Source organism: Dipteris shenzhenensis, chromosome 19 (genome assembly GCF_047967505.1).
Source record: "Dipteris shenzhenensis isolate YYH24624 ecotype China chromosome 19, Dip_SZ_1.0, whole genome shotgun sequence".
Lineage (NCBI taxonomy): Eukaryota > Viridiplantae > Streptophyta > Polypodiopsida > Gleicheniales > Dipteridaceae > Dipteris > Dipteris shenzhenensis.
In genome coordinates this window covers 19,455,265-19,476,366 of record NC_141614.1, presented here as the reverse complement: position 1 = coordinate 19,476,366, position 21,102 = coordinate 19,455,265, and the positions used below count along the sequence as shown (strand labels likewise).

Below are 21,102 nucleotides of genomic sequence, written 5' to 3'. Positions count from 1 at the left end.
GAGATGGATACGAGCATATGTGCTCTTCCATCGCTTGACATATTCTCCCATCCATCCCCTTACATACAACATACCATCTGATAGATTTAGAGAGCAGGCTCTTCATCCACCGCTTCCAAGTACAACACAACAACATAGCTTATAGCCCAAAAGGTTCTAGATTTCAAGTACAAAATGAGACGAGATGGATACGAGCATATGTGCTCTTCCATCGCTTAACATATTCTCCCATCCATCCCTCATATACAACATACCATCCTACATATTTAGAGCTTCATCCACCGCCTCCAAGTACAAAATGAGATGAGATGGATATGGGCATATGACTCTTCCATCACCTATCATATTCTCCTATCCATCCTCTCATGTGTAATATATGACACTCTATATTGCATTTAACACAGGTACAATATCATCTATCTCTTCGACTTCATTGTTGTCACTGAGTAGCTCAAGCTCGTCTTCTTCTTCACTAAATGCACCCTTGGCAACTAATTCCATAGTCAATCATTGTCCAACAATTCTCATTACAATAGCTTCGCTTGCTGCCCTAGCCGCAACATGAAACCCTTTCAACAATCATAGATTCCCAAAGCAAAATACTAAATTTGTAGCTCTTGATGGCTTTAAAACAATTGCATCTCTTATTATGAATAAAATTGTATGCACTCCAATTTCGCTCACATGCACCCGATGATGCAGCAACAGAGACAACAGGAGTTACAACATGTTACAACTCTAATGTCTCTCCACCATATTCCTTCCACCAAGTAGGTGCAATCGTCATCTTAATAGCATCAAGATTCTAGGGATCTCCAAAAGAGCCTTCATGATTCGTATACCTCACTCATTGTTGGTAGGCTAATTTGCCTTGATCCCTCAGAAGCAAGTTCTTACAAACCTCTTGAAAGTTACTTATAACTTTTGGATTCTGTGATTGAGCATGCATTTGATATTGTGGATGTATTGCAAACACAGCTCCATGCAAAGTAGTGTGCATTTTCTTCCATCTCTTATTAGCCAAATATACCACTTGTTGCTTTTCCCTAGGTGCAAAGCGCATGAATTCTTTAACCTGTCGTATTGCTTCTGACATCTTCCAATACACTTTACCCATAACAAAGGCATTAGCATCGACCATCCTCAACACTATCACAAATGGCTCCACACCTTCTTTTATTCTTTCTACATTTTTTTAGAATAATGATGATTGTACAAGATGTACACAATTATTGCCTGGTATTGAGTACTGCGTCTTTTTCTCAAGCCAATTCGCCCATCATCTATCAGTAGTAGCCTCAACTAAAGCTTGACGCACTTCCAAAAATCTAGCAAGAACTAGAAAAGAAGTGGCAAATCTAGTTTGACAAAATTGCCTTAGTTGCTTCACAGAGTGCTCTCTGAATACTCCATGCAAGTATTGATGGCTCTTTATAAAACTCACTACGCCATTAGCATCTTGTAGCATTGGTTGCACAAATGGCAATTGTCCAATGTCCTTTAACAATAAGCGCCACATGGTACCCATGTCAAAGTGGAATACTTTGCCATAATCATCTCACCCGCGATCTTGTAATTCGATGCATTATCTATTACTAATGCAGTAACATTTTCACTGCCACCAACTTTACGAATTGCTCTTTCGTATATTTTTACAATATATGCTGAAGTTTTTTCTTTTAGAGACGTATTAATACTCTCCAAAAACATTGCTCCCTTGGGAGTAATGCACATTACATTTATCAAGGGTCTAGCCTACTTGCTAGTCCATCCATCAAAAGCAAGAGTGCACCCATATGTAGGAATAAAATCCAATATCTTTTTTTTCAAGCAGTCTGCCACAATTTGTTTAACTCTATCAAGATGATCCGTACACGTTTGTCTAGCACATGACTTCAAGGCATTACGAAACGTCTCATCTCTCATGACATTGAACGGTATACCATTTTTTACAAATGCTTCTGTCCATATTAAGTGCTCTTCATGCACTTGTTGTCGAAGAAATCCATCCTCCATAGATGATTACTCTCCCTTTTTTCTCTTCTTTACTTGACAGACATTAGTCACATCAAAATTCATGTGCAACCCGCTTGCTAGCAAATCTACATCACCTTCATGTATTGATACACCACTCACATTTATTGGTGCTTCTCCTTCAACCGTCTCATCAATGTCAGCGCTCACATTAGGACTTGGACGATTCCTTATCAGGGTCGGATTAACCACTTTCTTCACTTTCTCTAAATACGATTTACATAACGGAAGAACATCAGATGAAGTACATGAGCAAGCTTCAACGTCACTGCCAATTCCAAGAAAATGTTGCTTGATGCGAGTAGAACTGCCCGTGAGCTTGTGCTGAGCTTGTGCCCACAATATTTACATTGCACGAAAGAGACCGAGGCATGCACTTTTTGTATCTTCGTCACATATGACCAAATGTTGCCACACACCATGCTTTTGAAGTTGCAAAAAAAAAACAAAATCCAAAAATATTAATTTTTGTATGCAATAGAAACATACTGCAATACACATTTTGTCGAAAGCAACACATATACTTTAAAAAACACTTTCAAAAATGCAATATATTAATTGTCATTCATTCACATTCTATTGAAAGAATATTAAATATTCATTCAGAAGAAAGTGTAAGAATGAGTAATGAAAATTAAGAGACATGGATTCATTTCTATTGAAAGAATACACTCAAACTATAAATCATTCATTCACATTCTATTGAAAGAATATTAAATATTCATTCAGAAGAAAGTGTAAGAATGAGTAATGAAAATCGGGAGACATGGATTCATTTCTATTGAAAGAATACACTCAAATTATAAATCATTCATTCACATTCTATTGAAAGAATATTAAATATTCATTCAGAAGAAAGTGTACGAATGAGTAATGAAAATTGGGAGACATGGATTCATTTCTAATGAAAGAATACACTCAAACTGTAAATCATTCATTCACATTCTATTGAAAGAATATTACATATTCATTCAAACGAAAGTGTAAGAATGAGTAATGAAAATTGAAACATGGATTTATTTCTATTGAAAGGATATACTCAAACTGAAAATCATTCATTCACATTCTATTGAAAGAATATTACATATTCATTCAAAAGAAAGTGTAAGAATGAGTAATAAAAATAGAGAGACATAGATTCATTTTTATTCAAAGAATATACTCAAATTAAAAATCATTCATTCACATTCTATTGAAAGAATATTAAATATTCATTCAAAAGAAAGTGTAAGAATGAAACAAGTGTTCTAATAACCTTTAAAACTTTAAATTCATAGACACCTTTGAAACTCTTTGTATTTTTTCACATTCTATTGAAAGAATATTAAATATTCATTCCAAGAAAGTGTGAGAATATAAAAACCTCATAAACACAAAACAAAATCATATTTGTCATAAGAGATCCAAGGAACTCAAGAAGGAGATCCTAGAACTCCCACAAATAAATTTCATAGACACAAAAACACCAAAAGCACATTTCTTACAAGAGATCTAAGGAACTCAACAAGGAGATCCTAGAACTCCCACAAACAAATTTCATAAACAGAAAAACACCAAAAGCACTTTCTCACAAGAGATCGAAGGCTGGGCACCACCAATGAAGCAATTAAAGGGGAATAACATCATTGTAGGTCAAAAATCTACCATGGTTTGACTTGTGGGAGAGTCATTCGATGGCATTTGGAGCTTTTGTGTACTATAGACTTGAGCAACTTAAGAGGATGTTCCCAGTCACCGCTAGGTGAGCAGGAATGCTTGGGCCAACCTTATTCCCACTCCTTGCCAACTAGCCTACCATGCCCGATGCACTACACACGAAAGTGGAGTCTCCACCCATGCATCTCGAGGCTCAAGGTGCTCCATCCAATCGTATGTCATGTTTTTAGATCTCTTGACTCCTTATTCGTAAGAGATGGGACCTCTCGAAGGTTTTCATCAGAGGCTCAGGAACCATCACCCATGGAGCATTTCTAGTATCTACTCATGTAGGTGTGAGTGGGAATGCTCTTGATAGATTCAATCATGCTTCTTCCCATTGTGATCAATGATCATTGGAGACCCTTATCTTTGGTAAATTGTAATAACCTATTTATACGAATAGGTTATTGGGGGTCAAAGGATCGTGCATCCTGCATCAGCCTCCAATTGGTGCTACCTATGATGATGAGCGCTCGGGGGGAGGGGTTTATTGGATACTCTTTAGTTCTCGCGCCCAACTTTGCAACAAAATGGGTTCATTCCACATCGTTGGATGCCCCTATTGCAAGTTGGGCATCTCTCACCATGGGCACATGCGATGATTTAGACGTCTGATGGGCAAAGATTCCATGAAGTGCCTATCGGAATGCAAACGGAAGGTAACCTGTTGCCTGACCCATGCAATCAGATTGCACAAGTAGGCATCAGCAGGATAAGGTCCAGTATCAAATGGATTGCTGCCACTTCATTACCTTCCCACAACTTGCAGCTACAAACAAAACATGTGCCTCTACCTTCCGTCAGGCAAGGGCAAGCATGTGCTGGTGATGCGGATAGGCACGCATGGTAGCTGGAGCTATGTGCCCGAGCTATGTGCAGTGTACACTGTAAACCCAGCAAACCGAGCTATGTGCAGTGTACACTGTAAACCCAGCAAACCGAGCCTTAGCAATCAGGATTCAGAATGGGGATGATAGATTCAAGGAATCATCATTCTTGGCGTTGACATTCTAATCTTTGTGATCATTGACTACGAGAGACCCCTATCTTTGGTACTCGGTAGATTGAGACAGACTATGACCCACGACAATGCAATATTGCCCATCTCAGCATGACCAATTTACCACACGGCACTCTTTGTGCATGCACCTGCGTTCGATGCAGTCCACCACAGACGGACGTACCTATTCATCAGGATGTTCGCAGCTCGCTCGTTGCTTCAATCAAATCGCTTTGACGGCAAGATCGAGAGAGAATGTCACGAACCCGCAATATAATACACAAAAAGCCGAAAGAAGACAACGAAACTCGACATTGGAGCTCAGAAGCACTAGCAACAGAAGAAACCAAGGAGCGGGCAGCAACAACGCTATCGGGAATTCGGGGACCGTTGGATGCCGGCATGGCCGGCAAGCACAGGAAGAAGAAAAACAAGAAGAAGAACAGGAAGGAGAACTAGCTCTACTCGTAGAACTGAAGCAAGAAATCGTAGAAAAACTGGCTCTATCATTAGCGAACGCTCTTCTGATACTTCTTAACTATGGCTTTGAAGATAACGCTTTGGCGATCGATCAGCGATCTCTTCTCTACTTGTTGATTTTCTGATTGCACTTTCCGCTATGGACACGGGTGGTGATTCAGGGGATCTCAGCTCGACCGCCCGGGCAGTCCTTGCATCTCCTTTTCAGCGACTGGAGGTGGAATTCTCCAAGGATGAATTGAGGGAGACCAGTTATGAGATTTTCGCGGCAGCCTGTAGAGCAGCTTCTGGAATTGGAGGTGTTGCGAAGGCCAAAACCGGACTCGCGCACGTATCTCATCCCTCACAGAAATCCAATGCTGCGAGCTCAATCAAGAAGGCACTCGGGTTGCGTTCTAAGAAGACTATTGACAAGGAAACTTTTGGTGCAATCATTACATCGCCTCAATATTCGAAGAAGCAGCAGTCGACGGTTGACATAGTGAGGATACAAATGGGCATCTCGGATCTAGCCGATACGCGCCTTAGACGAGCTTTATCTCGCACTGCAGCAGGCCAGGTGATCTGTTGAATAGAGTCGAAGCCGTTTGCTGTAGCCGTATTGATTCTGTTTTGCAGGCTCCCTTCCATGAAATTGAATGCGTGTTTTTCTATCGACAGGTAGGCAAGAATGTCGATAACATGTTGCTTCCATTGGAGCTACTTCAGCGGATAAGGCTAGTAGATTTCGCCGATCCTAGAGAATATCAAGTATGGCAGAAACGTCAGCTGAAGGTGCTCGAAGCTGGGCTGCTCGTGCACCCCGCCGTAAAGCTGGACCCGACGGACAGTTCTGCGCGACGCCTGAAACAACTGTTGCATGCTACCACGGAGAAGCCACTGGAAACGGGGAAGAGCTCAGAGAACATGCAAGCTTTGAAACTCGCAGCTACCAGGTTAGCGAGCAGAAGCGATGACGCAAGAACTCGAGAGGTCTGCCACTGGGCTGATGGATTTCCTTTCAATCTGCATCTTTATCAGACGCTATTATCTTGTTGTTACGATAGAGTGGAGGAAACAAACCTTATTGATGAGGTTGACGACGTAGTCGAACTTCTCAGAAACTTATGGGGAATTCTCGGAATCAACCAAGCACTTCATAATCTGTGCTTTATGTGGACTCTGTATCGCCAATTTGTGGTAGCTGGTCAAAATGAGCTTGATCTACTGAGAGCCATGGAGGCACAAATATCCGAAGTGGCAAAAGATGCTAAACAAAACAAGGACCCGCAGTATACCCTAGTTTTGAGCTCTGCAATGACTTCGTTGCAGTCATGGTCTGAAAAGAAGCTTCTTGCATACCATGACGCTTTTCCCGAGGGAGCAAAGGGATCAATGGAAAGTATGATTCGAGTTGCACTGAATGTTGCAAGAATCCTGCACGAAGACATCTCCCAGGAATTCCGTCCCAAGCAGCATGAAGCGGAAATATACGTGGCCAGCAGTAGAATTGATATGTACATTCGGGCATCATTGAGGACTGCGTTTGCACAGGTGCTTTGCTATACTCGAGTTAATTTAAATTAGTTAAATACATCAGCTTCCTAAACAAATAATTGTATGGTAATGTGACTGAGGTTATATGGCTGATCGTCATAATTTCCTTTGTTCCACCCACAGCTGACGGACCAAATGGACTTGAAATGGCAGCACTTCAGCAAAAACGATGTCCCAGTTTTAGTTAGCCTAGCGAAGGATGTTACCGATCTGATAGGGAGGGAGAGAGAGAAGTTTAGCCCAATCTTGAAACAATGGCACCTTTTTGCTCCCAGTGTGGCTGCTGCCACCCTGCACTCTTGTTTCAGCAAGGAGTTAAAGCAGTATCTATCTGCAGTTAATGTTCTCACATCCGAGGCCGCGGAAGTTTTGCAATCAGCTGACCTTTTGGAGAAAGGTCTCGTCCAAATTGCTGTAGAAGGTGCAGTTGACTCGGAAGATGGTGGAAAGGGAGTAGTACGGGAGATGATGCCTTTTGAGGCACAGTCAGCGATAGCTGATTTGTCAAGAAGGTGGATCCATGAAAAGCTCAGCACACTTAGTGAATGCGTAGAGATAAATATTAAACAGGAGGTGAGGACTCTGGACGTTGATTGTTCGGATTTTAAGTAGACTAGCAAATGTTTAATCCAATAGGCTTTTAAGACATGCAGTGCTCCTTATTCTACTCAGGCCTGGAAACCAGATGCTACACAGGAGCACTATGCTCCTTCAATAGTTGAAGTTTTCAGGATGGTCCAGGGGACCCTGGAAGCCTTCTTTGGACTCCCTGTGGCGGAACTTTCCATTCTACTTCAGGATCTTGTGCTAGGCTTGGACAGAGTGCTGCAGCAATATGCAGTGGAAACTTTAACCGGTTGTGGTGAGATTTAATGCATGGCGTCTAAACATTCTGTTTCAACTTCTGGCTCGTTGAATGCTTGTGTGCCCTTGTATACTATTAAATTTCACATAGTGATGCATTTGTGTTTTGTTCAGGCTCCAAAAAAGATCTGTTCCCGTCATTTCCAGCACTCACTCGATGTAGCAATGCGAAAGATTATTGTGGTTTTGGTCGGTTGTGGAGCAAAAAAGAAAGGGGCACAGCATTGAAGAGGAGCAAATCTTATGGTCGGACTTCTAGCCTTAGACTTGGTTCCGAATCATCTCGATTATGTGTGCGCATTAATACATTATACCACATTGAAACTGAGATAGACATACTGGAAAGAAGACTGTCTAATGGTTGGCAAAAAGATGTTGCCCCTGAAGAATTTGATAATATAAGCAATTCTACTCAGTACCAATCAAGTCGGGCCTACCTAAAATTTGAGAAAACAAGAACAAGAGTTCAAGTGGGTATTCAACTCCTTTGCGAAATTGCAGCATATCATATTATCTATAGAGATCTCCGAACTGAGTTTTGGGAAGGGCTTTATTGTGGGTCAGTGGCACAGGCGCGAATCGGGCAAGTTGTTGAACTACTTGAAGTCCAACTGGTGCTTATTGCAGGCACTCTGAACAAACGTTTGCAAAGTCGTATAATAGGCACCTTGATGGGGGCTTGCTTTGAAGCTTTACTAATGGTGCTGTTAGCTGGAGGTCCTTCACGGGCTTTTTTGATTACAGATATTGATATGCTTGATGAAGATTTTGCTGCCCTTAAAGATCTCTTCAAGGCAGGGGGAGATGGGTTACCCAATGAAATTGTGGAAAAGGCAGCCATCCCTGTGACACAGATCTTACTCTTGTTGGCAATTGACACAGAGAACCTCATTGAAAATTACAGACATGCCTTGTCAGAGGTGCATGATCTTCATTCTAGCAAAACCATGTTACCTATTCCTGAATTTACAGGGCAGTGGAGCCCAACTGATCCAAATACTTTACTACGCATTCTTTGTCATCGTTGTGATTCAGCGGCATCAAGATTTTTGAAAAAAGCACATAACCTTCCTAGAAGATATTGATGCCCGTAAGTTCCATGTTGTGAAAAACCATTATACTCGTGGAGTCTTAATATATGTGCTGATTGTGCAGAAGACTTATTTCAAGTCTGCTAAGACTACATTGAAGTCTTATTTTTTGTCCATTTTCATTCAGCATCTAGTTTGATAGGGGCAGTCTTGCATTTTCTCTGAATTCTTGAGGGTGTTCTTACTGCAAAATCATGCTGAGAGTGCTAATGAGGTTTATAATTCTGTAGCACTTGATCAGTATATTTCACCTTATTTAACTGTCTGCGTAACAGGTGTTCTGCCATCCATGGCACAATGACAAGAAGGGAGTCTCTATAGGAAGAATATTTCAATGATGGCCCTGTTTGGGAATTCCAACCAAGGGGATGAAAGATGTAGAGGAACTATTTTAGATGTGACCAAAATGACCAAACTATTTTACCAGGTGAACCAGAGATGGCAGACAGCTGAATTGTTGACCTTGTGGCTATGCAGACCGACCATGCTCGTGAACCAGCGGAAGCTTACATCTTGAGGCGTGTTGTATGTAGCTTTGTTAAGTAACACATGTAACCTATGTACATTTGGAAACGGAGATAATCAATGAAGAAAGGGGAGAGGTTCAACTAGCAGGTCCCTTTCTAGCAAAAATCTAGTACGGCTAATACATACAACTTCAGGATCCTATACTGATGAATACCGTTATGTAGCGACATGGGAGGATGCTTTCGAATTGGCCTTTCTCAGTCCGAAATATATGTGACGTGGGGGTATGCTTCCACAGGGTATTTGTGGCCCCTAAATAGTATCTAATATGCTTCTGGTAATGCTGAATATGAGACGAGTTGAATGTCTATGAGGCTCAAAAGCTATTGTTTGCTATTTGCAGATAAGAATTGTCGCATTTATACAACAATGCTATTGTTTACTATTTGCAGGTAAGAATTGACTTACTTATACTACAATCCAATTGAGATTGCCTCATCCTACAAGCCAAACGTAGCAAGAAACTAGATTTTATCCCGTCAATGCTAAGTTCCTTAGTTGGGTAAGAAAGTGTTTTCTTGAGTCTTGTTTTTGGCACCCCCCTGGTTATGAGTCATGAATCCAATCATTGGACCCTTTTAGAAGACCTTCTCTACCTCTTGACACCCCACTAGTTATGAGTCATGAAACCAATCATTGGACCCTTTTAGAAGACTTTCTCTACCTCTTGAGTGGTAGGGTAACATTGAGTTGACTGCCATTCTCAAGTGGTAGGGTAACATTGAGTTGACTGCCATTCTACATCCTGCCTTGTCGCTTGACCATGAAGGGGTGAGTAAGCATGAAAGAGGAAAGAGGGGTGGAAAATGATAGTCTACATTTGGTGATCATGGTGGGACACTATGCAAGACAAATAAAATTAGGACTCACGAGAGGTTCTCTTAATTCAACATTATAAACAAGCTCACAATGGTCCTAGAGAGGTTAGACCTCTATCTATTGCTTCAAATGGCTGTATCTAAAACACATTATATAATTCCAAGTATTGTGTATTGACATTGAATCATTGATAAGGAATATGCATTTGTGCAATGGGCAAATGCACCATTGGAGATTATTACAATATATGTATGCCTTAAACTTGCATACGCTATCTAACAACCATGACTTGGCTAATACCCAATTGACCATTTATAGACCTAGGCTCAAGCATGTGGAGTTACTTGGTTGGCAACAACAATGAGCACATCTAAAAGTGGGTTTTGAAGCAGGATATTGTGTTGAACAAGACAAACCAACCAATGGTGGATAGTATGCATCTAGTTACTCATTCTTGAGGAGCCATACCTTGCATTACAGGGAAACTTGGTATGAGGGAATAGATAGCTAAACAAATGAAAGGAAGCCACCATAGAAGTTATGAGGAACCTCAAAAGTAAGGGCCAAAGTGCATGCAAATCTTGACTATGGAAGCTAAGACTCTAGAGACTAGTAACATCATCAGTAAGACAAGTGCGGATGCAAGGGACTTGAGTCGGGTATGAGGATTACCAATAAAGCTAAGACTCTCTAAGGCTAGTAACATCATTAGTAAGCCATTCTGGAGTGTGAGTCAAATGTAACTGACTCAAGTGAGTCAAAGTCACAAGGATTACCAAGTCGTTGTATGCCAAGAAAATAATGGACATGTCTTTCATGTCAAACTCTACTATGAGTTGCATTTTGCCTTGCCAAAAAGTTGACTATATTACCTTATGTCATGAACTCTCTCCTTCCTTTATGCAATGTATGTCATGAATAGACTCTCCTTCCTTTATGTAGTGTGCTAATGTATGCAAGATGATGTAGAAATTAAAGGACATATGACCTCCAAATGGGGCAGACCATGGAAGGAATACAACACTATTCTAGATTGTTTGGGTAATTGCAAATGTTTCTCCTTAAGGATTCTCTCAAAAATCAAGGGAAATCTGGTTGTTTTTAAAAAATGTATACAAAATTTACAATAGAAATTTATCCAAAGGCAAAATTTTACAATATTTTAGGTTTTAACAAAAAATTATTACATAGAATAGACAATATTCACTAAAACTAGACACTCAAACTTCTCATTTTGGGAAGTGAGGAAAATATAATGAAAAATAATGTAACTCGATACACTAAAAGATATTAGAATATATGAGTAAATGAAAGATTCCTAAATTCTTTGAGCACTTTATTAAACTGTCTGTCTCTAGTGCTTTTACATATACATAAGAAAACCTCTAAATTTCTTGCCATTTGAATTAAATTGGCATTGTTGCTTTCACATGCACATGTGATGCCTCAAAATATTCATGCTTGATGATCATCAAGATTAGAAGATAAGTGCAACAATTCAAATTTTGTTCCAAACTCTAAAACATAAAAAATGAGCGTACAATATCCATCATAGCTTATATGTGCATTTAAGTTTGTTAGACTTTGGAACTACTAAATACTACAATGTTTACCACATCAAGGATGCCTTGGCTTATTTATACTCGAGACACAAAGACATAAGGAAGTCCTTCTCCTGAGATATACAATAAATGTAGAAATGTCACGGATTCTTTGGGTAATGTTCAACCAAAACATTTTGCAATTTAGTACCCAAATCTAAAACATAAGAAACAAAAATCAAATATCCATTATAATAACATTGAATTATAACTTGAAGTTCTATCTCTATTGCATTGAATTCATTGTAAATGTACTTTTCTCCTAGTATCACACCACTATTTAATAAAGAAAAAAAATTATATAACATAAGCCAATTGCAAGTTTCTACATTTATAAAGGGCCATGTAACAACAAGAACTTTTACAAGTTTGCACATGATACAATAAACTTTTTCTCATTTGAAAAACGCATAGTTCACTTGGATATTTAAAGCACTTGCACTAAGAGAATGAAATTGAATTATTAAAAGAGCTAAAGCATGAAGATATTATTAGAAAGAGTTCTATACAAACGTAGCATAGTGTAAAGCAGCTTTGAGACATTTACAATCAATACTGAAAATCCTATCTTTCCACTCGAATCCTGCTATAATCACAACTCCAAAAGAAGAACTATCTCAAATTCTATCTATGTTAAACTCAAACATCCATTACTTGTTCAGGTTGTACAATAGGCTGATCTTTGGGTACATCCTTTTCTATTAGTTGCCACATCTCCTTCTTTGTTTGTGAGTACAGGGAGTGGATTTTTTGTCAAGAAGATAGCACTCCAAGTTCATCATGAAGAGGAGGATTAGGCTAGGAGCCCTCTTGATGTTGGTTGGAACTTCTTGTTATTTTGGATTACAAAAGCACCAACTTGCTCATCTTTACAGGGCAACTCTATAAGCCGGGACCACATGCATATACGCAAAAAAAATTACAAGAAAGATATTTGGGTTACCTAATTTTGAAAGGAAAAAAAGAATTCTTTATGACTAAAAAGCACCGTCACATTAATATTATAGTGCAAAAAACATTTTGTAATTTTATTAGATTAGTACTATAATCAAATATCTAAGAAACAAAAGTTTAGTAACCATCAAAGTGTTGAAAGTAAATGAGCTTACTTACTGCCATCTTTTCTAATTATAGATCTTTTAAGATAACGTGATAGAATTGACACCAAGAGTGTTTAGTCTTTAATTCCCTGCAAAGGGTGCCAATAATTCAGCTTCATGTCCTCCAAAAGCTCTTCAATAGTCATGTCCATCTCATGCCCTTTGCTATTCAAAATGACATGATCATTATATTGCTAAACATTGAGTTCAAGCTTCAACTGCGTCCAACATCAAGTTGAATCTTGAACTAGATGTCCAACATCAAGTTCAATCCTAAACTTGATGCCCTACATTGAGGTAAAGGTCTACTAAAGTTCCAACTTGATGTTCAACATGAAGTTAAATCTTTAACTTGATATTTGACATTGAGTTGAAGGTTTAACTTGATGAACTGGACATCAAGCTCATACATCAACATGATGTTTTAACCAAGTGCTCCATGCTTCACATGAGCTCTCAATGTTGCAATTTGTATTATGACACTACACATTATTCAAACATTAAGTTATTACCATGGGCATTTATAAATAGTAAAGAATAGAATCTTTTGGGAATCAGAGTGTCCTCAGTGAGTAGAAGTGTAATCAAGCTCTCCACATTTCTCCTTGAGCAAATGAGTTACAAATGGTTCTTGTCCACAACATATAGCTTGTTCGCTCAAAAATAGTAGTGTGTACAACCCATATGGTAGGGCCTCAGGTCAGCCCCACCTGTTGGTCGGGGTTGTTTGCAAGAGAGTTGCCCCTCATATGGGCCCCTTGTAGCCCATCTTATAGGGCAAAAGGGGGGTGGGCTACCATAATTTGTACTAACATAGTCTTATTAAAAATGATGTTAATAAAGATTTTGCCTTCATATTTAGATCATACTCATTGTTAACATCTTCATAAAGGTGCATTACACTTATGTTTAGCCCCATGAAGCTAGCCACTTAGAAATTACCAAGCAATTCAAAGGGCCTTTCTTTTTTTTCCCTGTGATCATGCAATCTCTCCCAAGGCATTATTGCTCTCCCACAAGTTTCCTCTTGTCCTATGCACTCCCTTGGCTTGCCATTTGTCTTGTATGAAGCTTTTAAAGTCCAAGAGAGATCACGTTCTATCACATGTAATCCATATCAATTACTTGGCTACATATTGTACTAGCAAGGGCCCTCTCCATTGCAATTGCATAGGTGAAAGAGATTATTTGGTAAGGGTTGCAAAGATCTTTTGGCATGGGCCCTCTCCATTGCAATTACATAGGTGAAAGAGATTATTTGGTAAGGTATGCAAAGATCTTTTGACTTTAAGTAGTCAAATTCAAATGGCCATACAAAGTGGGTGCTAAATATTAAATAAATTTGATGAAGATTGGTCCAAAAAGTTTGAACGCTACTACGACGGGAAACGCTCGCGGAACCTGTCACAAACGGAAGAGACAGAACAAGCGTGCCGGGTACAATCTCCCCCCATAGGTGTGGTGCTCTCCTTCCACCTCCTATGTATTTATGTATATTCCTCCAAAAATCTTCCGAGCAAAAATCATACAAAAACCTCTATGCTTTCCTCTATGCACCCTTTTACAAAAAGCCCATCCACCTTTTAGAATAGCTAGCTTTTTCTAAAAATAAAGCTTTTTCCAACTTTAGTTTATACACTTAGCCAAGCCACTAATATTCCAAAATTCAAATATGTACATAAGTTTTTGTAATATAAAAAATTAGGCATAAGCCTTATTCATCCCCGCATCACTGGAGTTGTGCCTACGTGCCCAAAATATGGCGGATCATGCTTGTCAGATGCCATCACCCGATCAATTTTTCTTCCCCTAAATATACACAATCAATAGTAATGAAATATTTCAAGCATAAGATAACCTTGGAATTAATCACCACAATCAATCAACCTTTCAGTATTATAGCAATGCAAAATCAATAAATCACAAATGAATGATGCACACATGTGACACATACCATCTCATGGTGCACCTGATGCTACACATGAATAAAATCGTATGGATGGTGCACACATGCTACACATACCGTCATCGCGTAAGTGGTGCACACAATGCTACACACTCATACAGCAACAGTCGCATATCCAGCCATGTAGGAGCACACATGCATCACTATGGAACAGTGAGCACACATGCATCAGCTGTGCAACAAAAATGCTAGATCTCACTAAACTAAATACTGAAGGATTAAATTAATGGGATAATTCCAATTCTCGTAACAACTACAAGAATGTACTAATTATATTTGAGTAGTGAGAAGCAGGCTACATTTCTTCTAGTCAAATTATTCCATTGCTCCATGATAAGTTTGAATATAGCCTAAGGAGTAATTTGGTCTCTCGATTTGGTTTAAAAGTGCCTTGAGTTTAGGAAAAGGATGCCTAGGGAGAATAAAAAGAAAAACAAACAAATGGGGAAAATATTTCTACCTTGATGCTACAAGACAAGCTGGTCATGTTGGGCAACATGAAATCACATGGATGGGAGAGTATTTTAAACTATAGGTAGAGGTGATGCCAACCACAGGTAGGCTCCATCTTTCAGACAATTTTGTAGGTCAGAGTATTTTCAATTTACAAGAATGACATGCCAAACACACAAGAAAAGTACATTAACTACTCTTACTTTACGATACTATAGAAGAGTCATTTCAATAATGTATCCATTCCAAGATACGTAAGAATGGGTGTATGTAGTATGTGTGTAGATCTAAAGAGACAGAGAAAGAATATGTAAGGCCCATCAAAACTTACAATGGTTAAGGTTACTCTCAAAATGCATAGAGAAGAGTCAGCAGATGAGAGAAGAAAGGCAATGGAAAATAGAAAAAAATGATTTGCATCCCCAAAAAAGTACATTGTGCTAGTTATTGATGGAATGTATCAAAAGGATCAAACATACCTCATTTCTCTAGGTTTCCAAAGGATATCACTGTAGACACTCTAATACAAATGCATTTGGTTCGGTGCCTAGTTTATAGTGATCAAGTACATCCTAAAGTATTCCTCACTTACCAAATGTGCATAGTGATCCAAATTTTAAAATCACAACAATTCATTTGGTGATATTCTCATGGGAACATGCATTGCCAATGGTACTTTATCTTTAAGTCGACAATACCACTTGAGAATATGAGAATCAAACTGCTCTTACATACTTAAGTATGTTGGTCTATTTAGGAGTATTTATGTGATCAAGTACATCCTAAAGTATTCCTCACTTACCAAATGTGCATAATGATCCAAATTATTAGAACAATTCATTTGTTGATATTCTCAAGGGAACATGCATTGCCAATAGTACTTTATCTTCAAGTCAACGATACCGCCCGAGAATATAAGAATCAAACTGCACTTGCATACTTGAGTATGTTGGATATGATCATGCATACTCATGATCAATGACCAAAAAATTAGTTCATTTTCAAATAGCTTGGGCTGACATGATGCTTTTACATTGCAAGCAATTATGTCACTTGTGCAGATGGCTTATACACCTAAGCCTATGGTAATGCATCTCAAAGAAACTCTTGATTTCAAGATTTTTTACATATGGATCAAAGAAATACATTTTTGGCAAGGATTTTCTACTAGCAAGGGGTGGCTTCCATTTAAAGGTCTACAATTTCTCAGATTTGTATGAAAATCCATCATGAGGGTAGCCAAGCAATATCCAATTCTATGATGAATATTTTACACATCTAAAACCAATTGCAATAGCTATTTTTCTTTGTTTACTCTCTTTTATTTAGTTTTCTAGTCAATACTGAGACATCAAAGCTTTAATACACTGAGAGAAAAATAGATGTTTTTATGTACAGAAGGGTGCCACTTAAAGGGAGTATTTACAAATTGAACCAAAAAAGGGTGTGTTTTATTCATGAAAATTTCATTGATAAGGGAGTTTAAAATTAGGCCCTAAATGCACATGATATAGAGGCTTTACATACAATGAACCCCCCCCCAGCCAAGAAAATTACTAGGTTGAATATCATTCCTACTTGTGGTTGTTATTCCAAACATGTATTCTCAACCACATAAGATGTAGGTTGAACCATTGTAGCCCAAGACCTAGCTATGGGATGTAGATTAAACTCATCCTACACCAAGTCTACATTGTCAGTTAGTCATACTTATAGTTGCAACCAAGATGGAAGCAATATCATTGTTAATTTATGGTCAGCTTTTAGCAAATTTTAGAATTGATAAGAGATCAAATTTAATAGTAATTGGTTGAATGTTTGTAACTGTCCAATCTTGAAACATGTGCCTTTTGTTTCAACTAGACATGGGGAGCAAAGTTTGGATAGAATTGACTTTATGGTTCATGAAACCATATTAGAATTGTATCTCTAGAACATGTGCACACATATTTAATATTTTAATATAACATTCTTTCATCATTTCATATCTGATATAGCTCAACAAATCATATCACTTCCATCATATAAAATAATGTCCTCTTGCAACTACCATGTCAACTTTGAATTTTGTATCCATTTTTTCCTTCAAAAGGTTTCACGTGCACAATAGCCTCGATGTAGATTACCCAAATTTTTTTTAGAGTAAGCATGCCACTCAAACATGTCTTACAAAATTAGATGATGATTGGATGTGACTTCTCATACAAAACACTCCAATCCAAAATACTAATTAGAGCTAGACATTCTCAACTTTTTTACATTGGTTTGCATGACATGCTATTTGAGATTAAATAATTTTCTTGGAATTGCAAGATTCAATCTCCTCCTTGTTGATAATTGAGGTATATGGAAGAAATGACACATTTGTAAATATGAATGAAGCCTTTCTCAATAACTTGTGCAAATGGGAATGAAGATTTTTCTTGAGATGAGCTTTGCATCTCATCGGGACAGACCACCCACAAAAATTATCTTGGCTAGATAATTGAATATAGAACTAGCTCAAACACAATTGAAGAATAGATTCAAAGGCAAGAAGACAAAGAAGTAGAATGAGTAAGAAATACCACAATGGATCACATTTGCTCAACATTTGTACCAAGATGATGGTGAACGTGCTTTGGAGCTGTATGCAAAGAAGTTGTTAAGCAAAGTGATCATCACGATGTTGGTACTAGAAGAAGGATCAGGTTGGGTTGCCAAGAAAGATGGTTATCAAGAAGACATCTTATTTCTACCTGCACATAGCATTGTAGAAGAAAGGATATCACTTGATAACTGCTTATCTTTTGTCCCTTTTGAGCTTAAAACCTGAAAAATTCCAAAATTATGTAAAACTATGTGAGCACTTCAACAGAAAATAAAATGTCACATGGTTAGGCATAAACTATTACTCCCCTTCCCAACTCCATGGTAGCATAGGCACAAAGTGGAACATATTTGGCTACCATCATTTACTCTGAGAGGATATAACATTGCTCTTAGTATCATCCTATCATGTAGCAATTGTGCCACGAATGCAATGGCAATGGACTGGATCTGGGTAGCATCCTTATGTGATAGGTTCAAGGGTTCGATTTCCTTGGCTAGGACGTTGTCAACTAACACCAATTGTTGCTAGGACATTGTCAATTAACACCAATTGCTACAAGGGTAAGAGCCTATAATGAGCCACAATCAATTTGGGATGATTCTTGTGAATAATGCCTTGCAAACACACATTTGAGCTGGTTCTATTCAACATCATAATATGATAGCAATACAGGGTAGTTTATCTTACTTGAATAGGACATGGTGGGCAGCAATGTAGGTGGTATTTACCTTCGAATGCTTGCCTTCCTTTCTATATACCAACTAAAGCTACCTTGATTCCATCAACACTAGATAGCTATTCAAGTTCGATTCCTTCAACAAGGAGTCACCTTGAAGCCAATGAACATCTAGATTTGGCACATACTCATCTAGGTCACATGCCCTTTGTAACATATCTAGATACTTTTTCCATAGTCTACACTCCTTCTTCTAGCAACATTTCTTTTTATAGAAGACACATGAATTGTTGGAATTCTTGGCTCCATTTATTTGATAGGTTCTTCTTCCCTAGCTAATTGGACCTCTCTAGTTCTTTTACTTTTGTTGAACCAACACTATTTAGTTGTGTGGCTCAAATGATTGCATATGCTACAATAACATCTTGACTGATATTTGTTGCCAGTATGCTCATCTAGTTTGTAATTGATGCACCAAATCGCAATTGCCTTGTGTAGCAATTCACCATACATTCTTGTTGGATTCATGATCTCCATGTTTATTAGCTCTGTATAACAAGTGAGGCAACTTAACCACCATAAACAAATCATCATTTCATATTCGATGTTTGCCAATTGATTGGTAGGAACCCTCATTTAGGCCACAAATTCATATACCAATTCTCTAAATTTTACCTTAATTTTGTTGAGCTTCAGCATCACACCTTCCTTGCCAAGCTCATGTTGTTGGGATCTGTGTGTTCAAGGGCTTGCTAGGTGCATGTGTGCATTCACTAGCAGTCATATGGTTATGTGTGTGTGTGTGTGTGTGTGTAGGAGAGGCACACTTAGTGCCATAGGCCATGACACAGGTGATGATGTAATGCAAAGGCCCCCACATGGGGTGGTGCCTATGATTATGGAGTTCCTATGATTTAGGAGTTACTTCCTTTGATGTAGGAGAGGTGCCATTGATTTAGGCCACCCTCTCTCCCATTCTATAAAAGAGAGGACAACTCAATGGAACATTTTGCCATTTGGTTCCCACACTCTTGTCCATGATGTCCATCTTCTCTCTTACTCCCCAACATATTATTTTGTTGAGATGTGATGACACCTAAGCTAGTTCACCACATGCAGTAATAATTTATACATCTTCCTTGTCTAATTCAACTATGTTAAGGCTTTGTTATATCTCATGTTTTTTTTGCTTCCTTTAGTAGCCCCCTATACTTTCACTATCTTATTACCATCTAACCTAGAGAGATTTGATAGAGAACGAAAATCTTGGACCTCTACCTCATCTCTTCTAGAGAAAGGAATTACTTTGCTCTCTCTATTTATGAAGCGTGCAATTGCCACAATAATATTGTCATGATTTACCAAAGAAGACCAAAGACTACTTGGACCACTAAAACCTTTTCTAAGGAGTTTCTCACTGACTTCTACCTCCCTAACTTTGATGCCCATGTTTGAGATTGAGAGATACCATATCACTATCTTGGTATTTAAAGTTTGTCCTTAACATCTTTCCACAAGATATGGGATTTTTAGATATTTTCCCTTTTCCATTTTGCCTAGGAATGAAACAAAATAATTTCTAGTTAGGTGCATATGTAAGAGGCCACTCAGAACTAGGATACCAAGGTACACCTTCATGAGATCCATGAGCTGTCAACTTGGGTTTTAATAATGCTAAGAAGATACTAGGTATTTTGTTTGCTTGAATCTTGCAATAGCTCTAACATCAACTAAATATCCCTCAACATACCTTCTTTCCTTCTTCTTTTGGCTCATCACTAGACCTAGCACATCTTTGCTAGACTCATAAAAATTAGATAGAGCTTACAAACCAAGAGACTAACCATATGAGTAATTGTCCCAAAAATATTTTGGGTCTCTCTTGAAAGTAAAGGGAGCTCTTCAAAGCTACCACTTTGAAGCAAAAACCTTTTAGCAATAGTTGAAGTATGTAATCTTTCTTATGCACTCCTACTAGGAACATTTTTAGAACCTTATGAGGAACTTTTGGGAACCTTCAAGTGATAAGAAGAATAAAATGGAATGCCCTCACCTTCTTTGTGAGGTATAGCCTTAGATCTCTTCTAGGTCTCTGCTTTAATTTCACAGCTTCATCACCTCTACATAAATAGATATATAACAAAATATTTAGTATGTTATAATAGATTAATTTACCAACTACGATTAAGCATATGAAACTTACATTGAAATCAAATCAAGTAACCTAATTAAAAGAAAAAGCTAAGTATTCTACAACTAGATGTATGGTTTCGAGTAAAACATTGACTTGCATGTCTAACATCAAAGTAAACCACCAATATGATGTGTGAAATCAATTTGAAGCTTCAAGTAGATGTTTGATGTTGAATTGAAGCTTCAACCGAATTCCCAACAAAAAAATTGAATCTTTGACTTGATGTTTTACATCGAGTTCAAGCTTCAATTTGTTGTTTTACATCAACTGAAGCCTCAAATTGACTTTTACATCAAATTGAAGCTTTAAATTTGCATATTATAACAAAAAAGTAAATAAATATCCTTAACCAAAATGCCCAAAACTCAATGTATGACAAAGAAATAAAGATCAAATTCAATGTTCAATAGCAAGCTTAGGCTTTAACTCGATGTAAAACAATCAAACTTAAGCTTCAATTTGATGTAAA

The 21,102-nt window shown here is 38.1% G+C and overlaps 1 protein-coding gene across 1 annotated transcript; it reads left to right on the top strand.

Annotated features, from left to right (window-relative positions):
- The first annotated feature begins 5,100 nt into the window (after positions 1–5,100).
- Positions 5,101–8,698, top strand: LOC147890188 (protein unc-13 homolog). Its single transcript, XM_087390744.1, has 5 exons — positions 5,101–5,771; positions 5,873–6,745; positions 6,872–7,321; positions 7,421–7,610; positions 7,727–8,698. The coding sequence occupies exons 1-5, from the start codon at positions 5,352–5,354 to the stop codon at positions 8,695–8,697; spliced, it is 2,904 nt and encodes a 967-aa protein (XP_087246870.1). The 5' UTR covers positions 5,101–5,351; the 3' UTR covers position 8,698.
- Positions 8,699–21,102: the final 12,404 nt, after the last annotated feature.

What these genes read in the sequence shown, in the direction of transcription:
- LOC147890188 (XM_087390744.1), top strand. Translation starts at nt 5,352, where the DNA reads ATGGACACGGGTGGTGATTCAGGGGATCTCAGCTCGACCGCCCGGGCA. An exon ending in AGATAAATATTAAACAGGAG is followed by an intron (nt 7,322 to 7,420) that starts GTGAGGACTCTG and finishes TATTCTACTCAG; the next exon opens with GCCTGGAAACCAGATGCTAC. An exon ending in GGAAACTTTAACCGGTTGTG is followed by an intron (nt 7,611 to 7,726) that starts GTGAGATTTAAT and finishes TGTTTTGTTCAG; the next exon opens with GCTCCAAAAAAGATCTGTTC.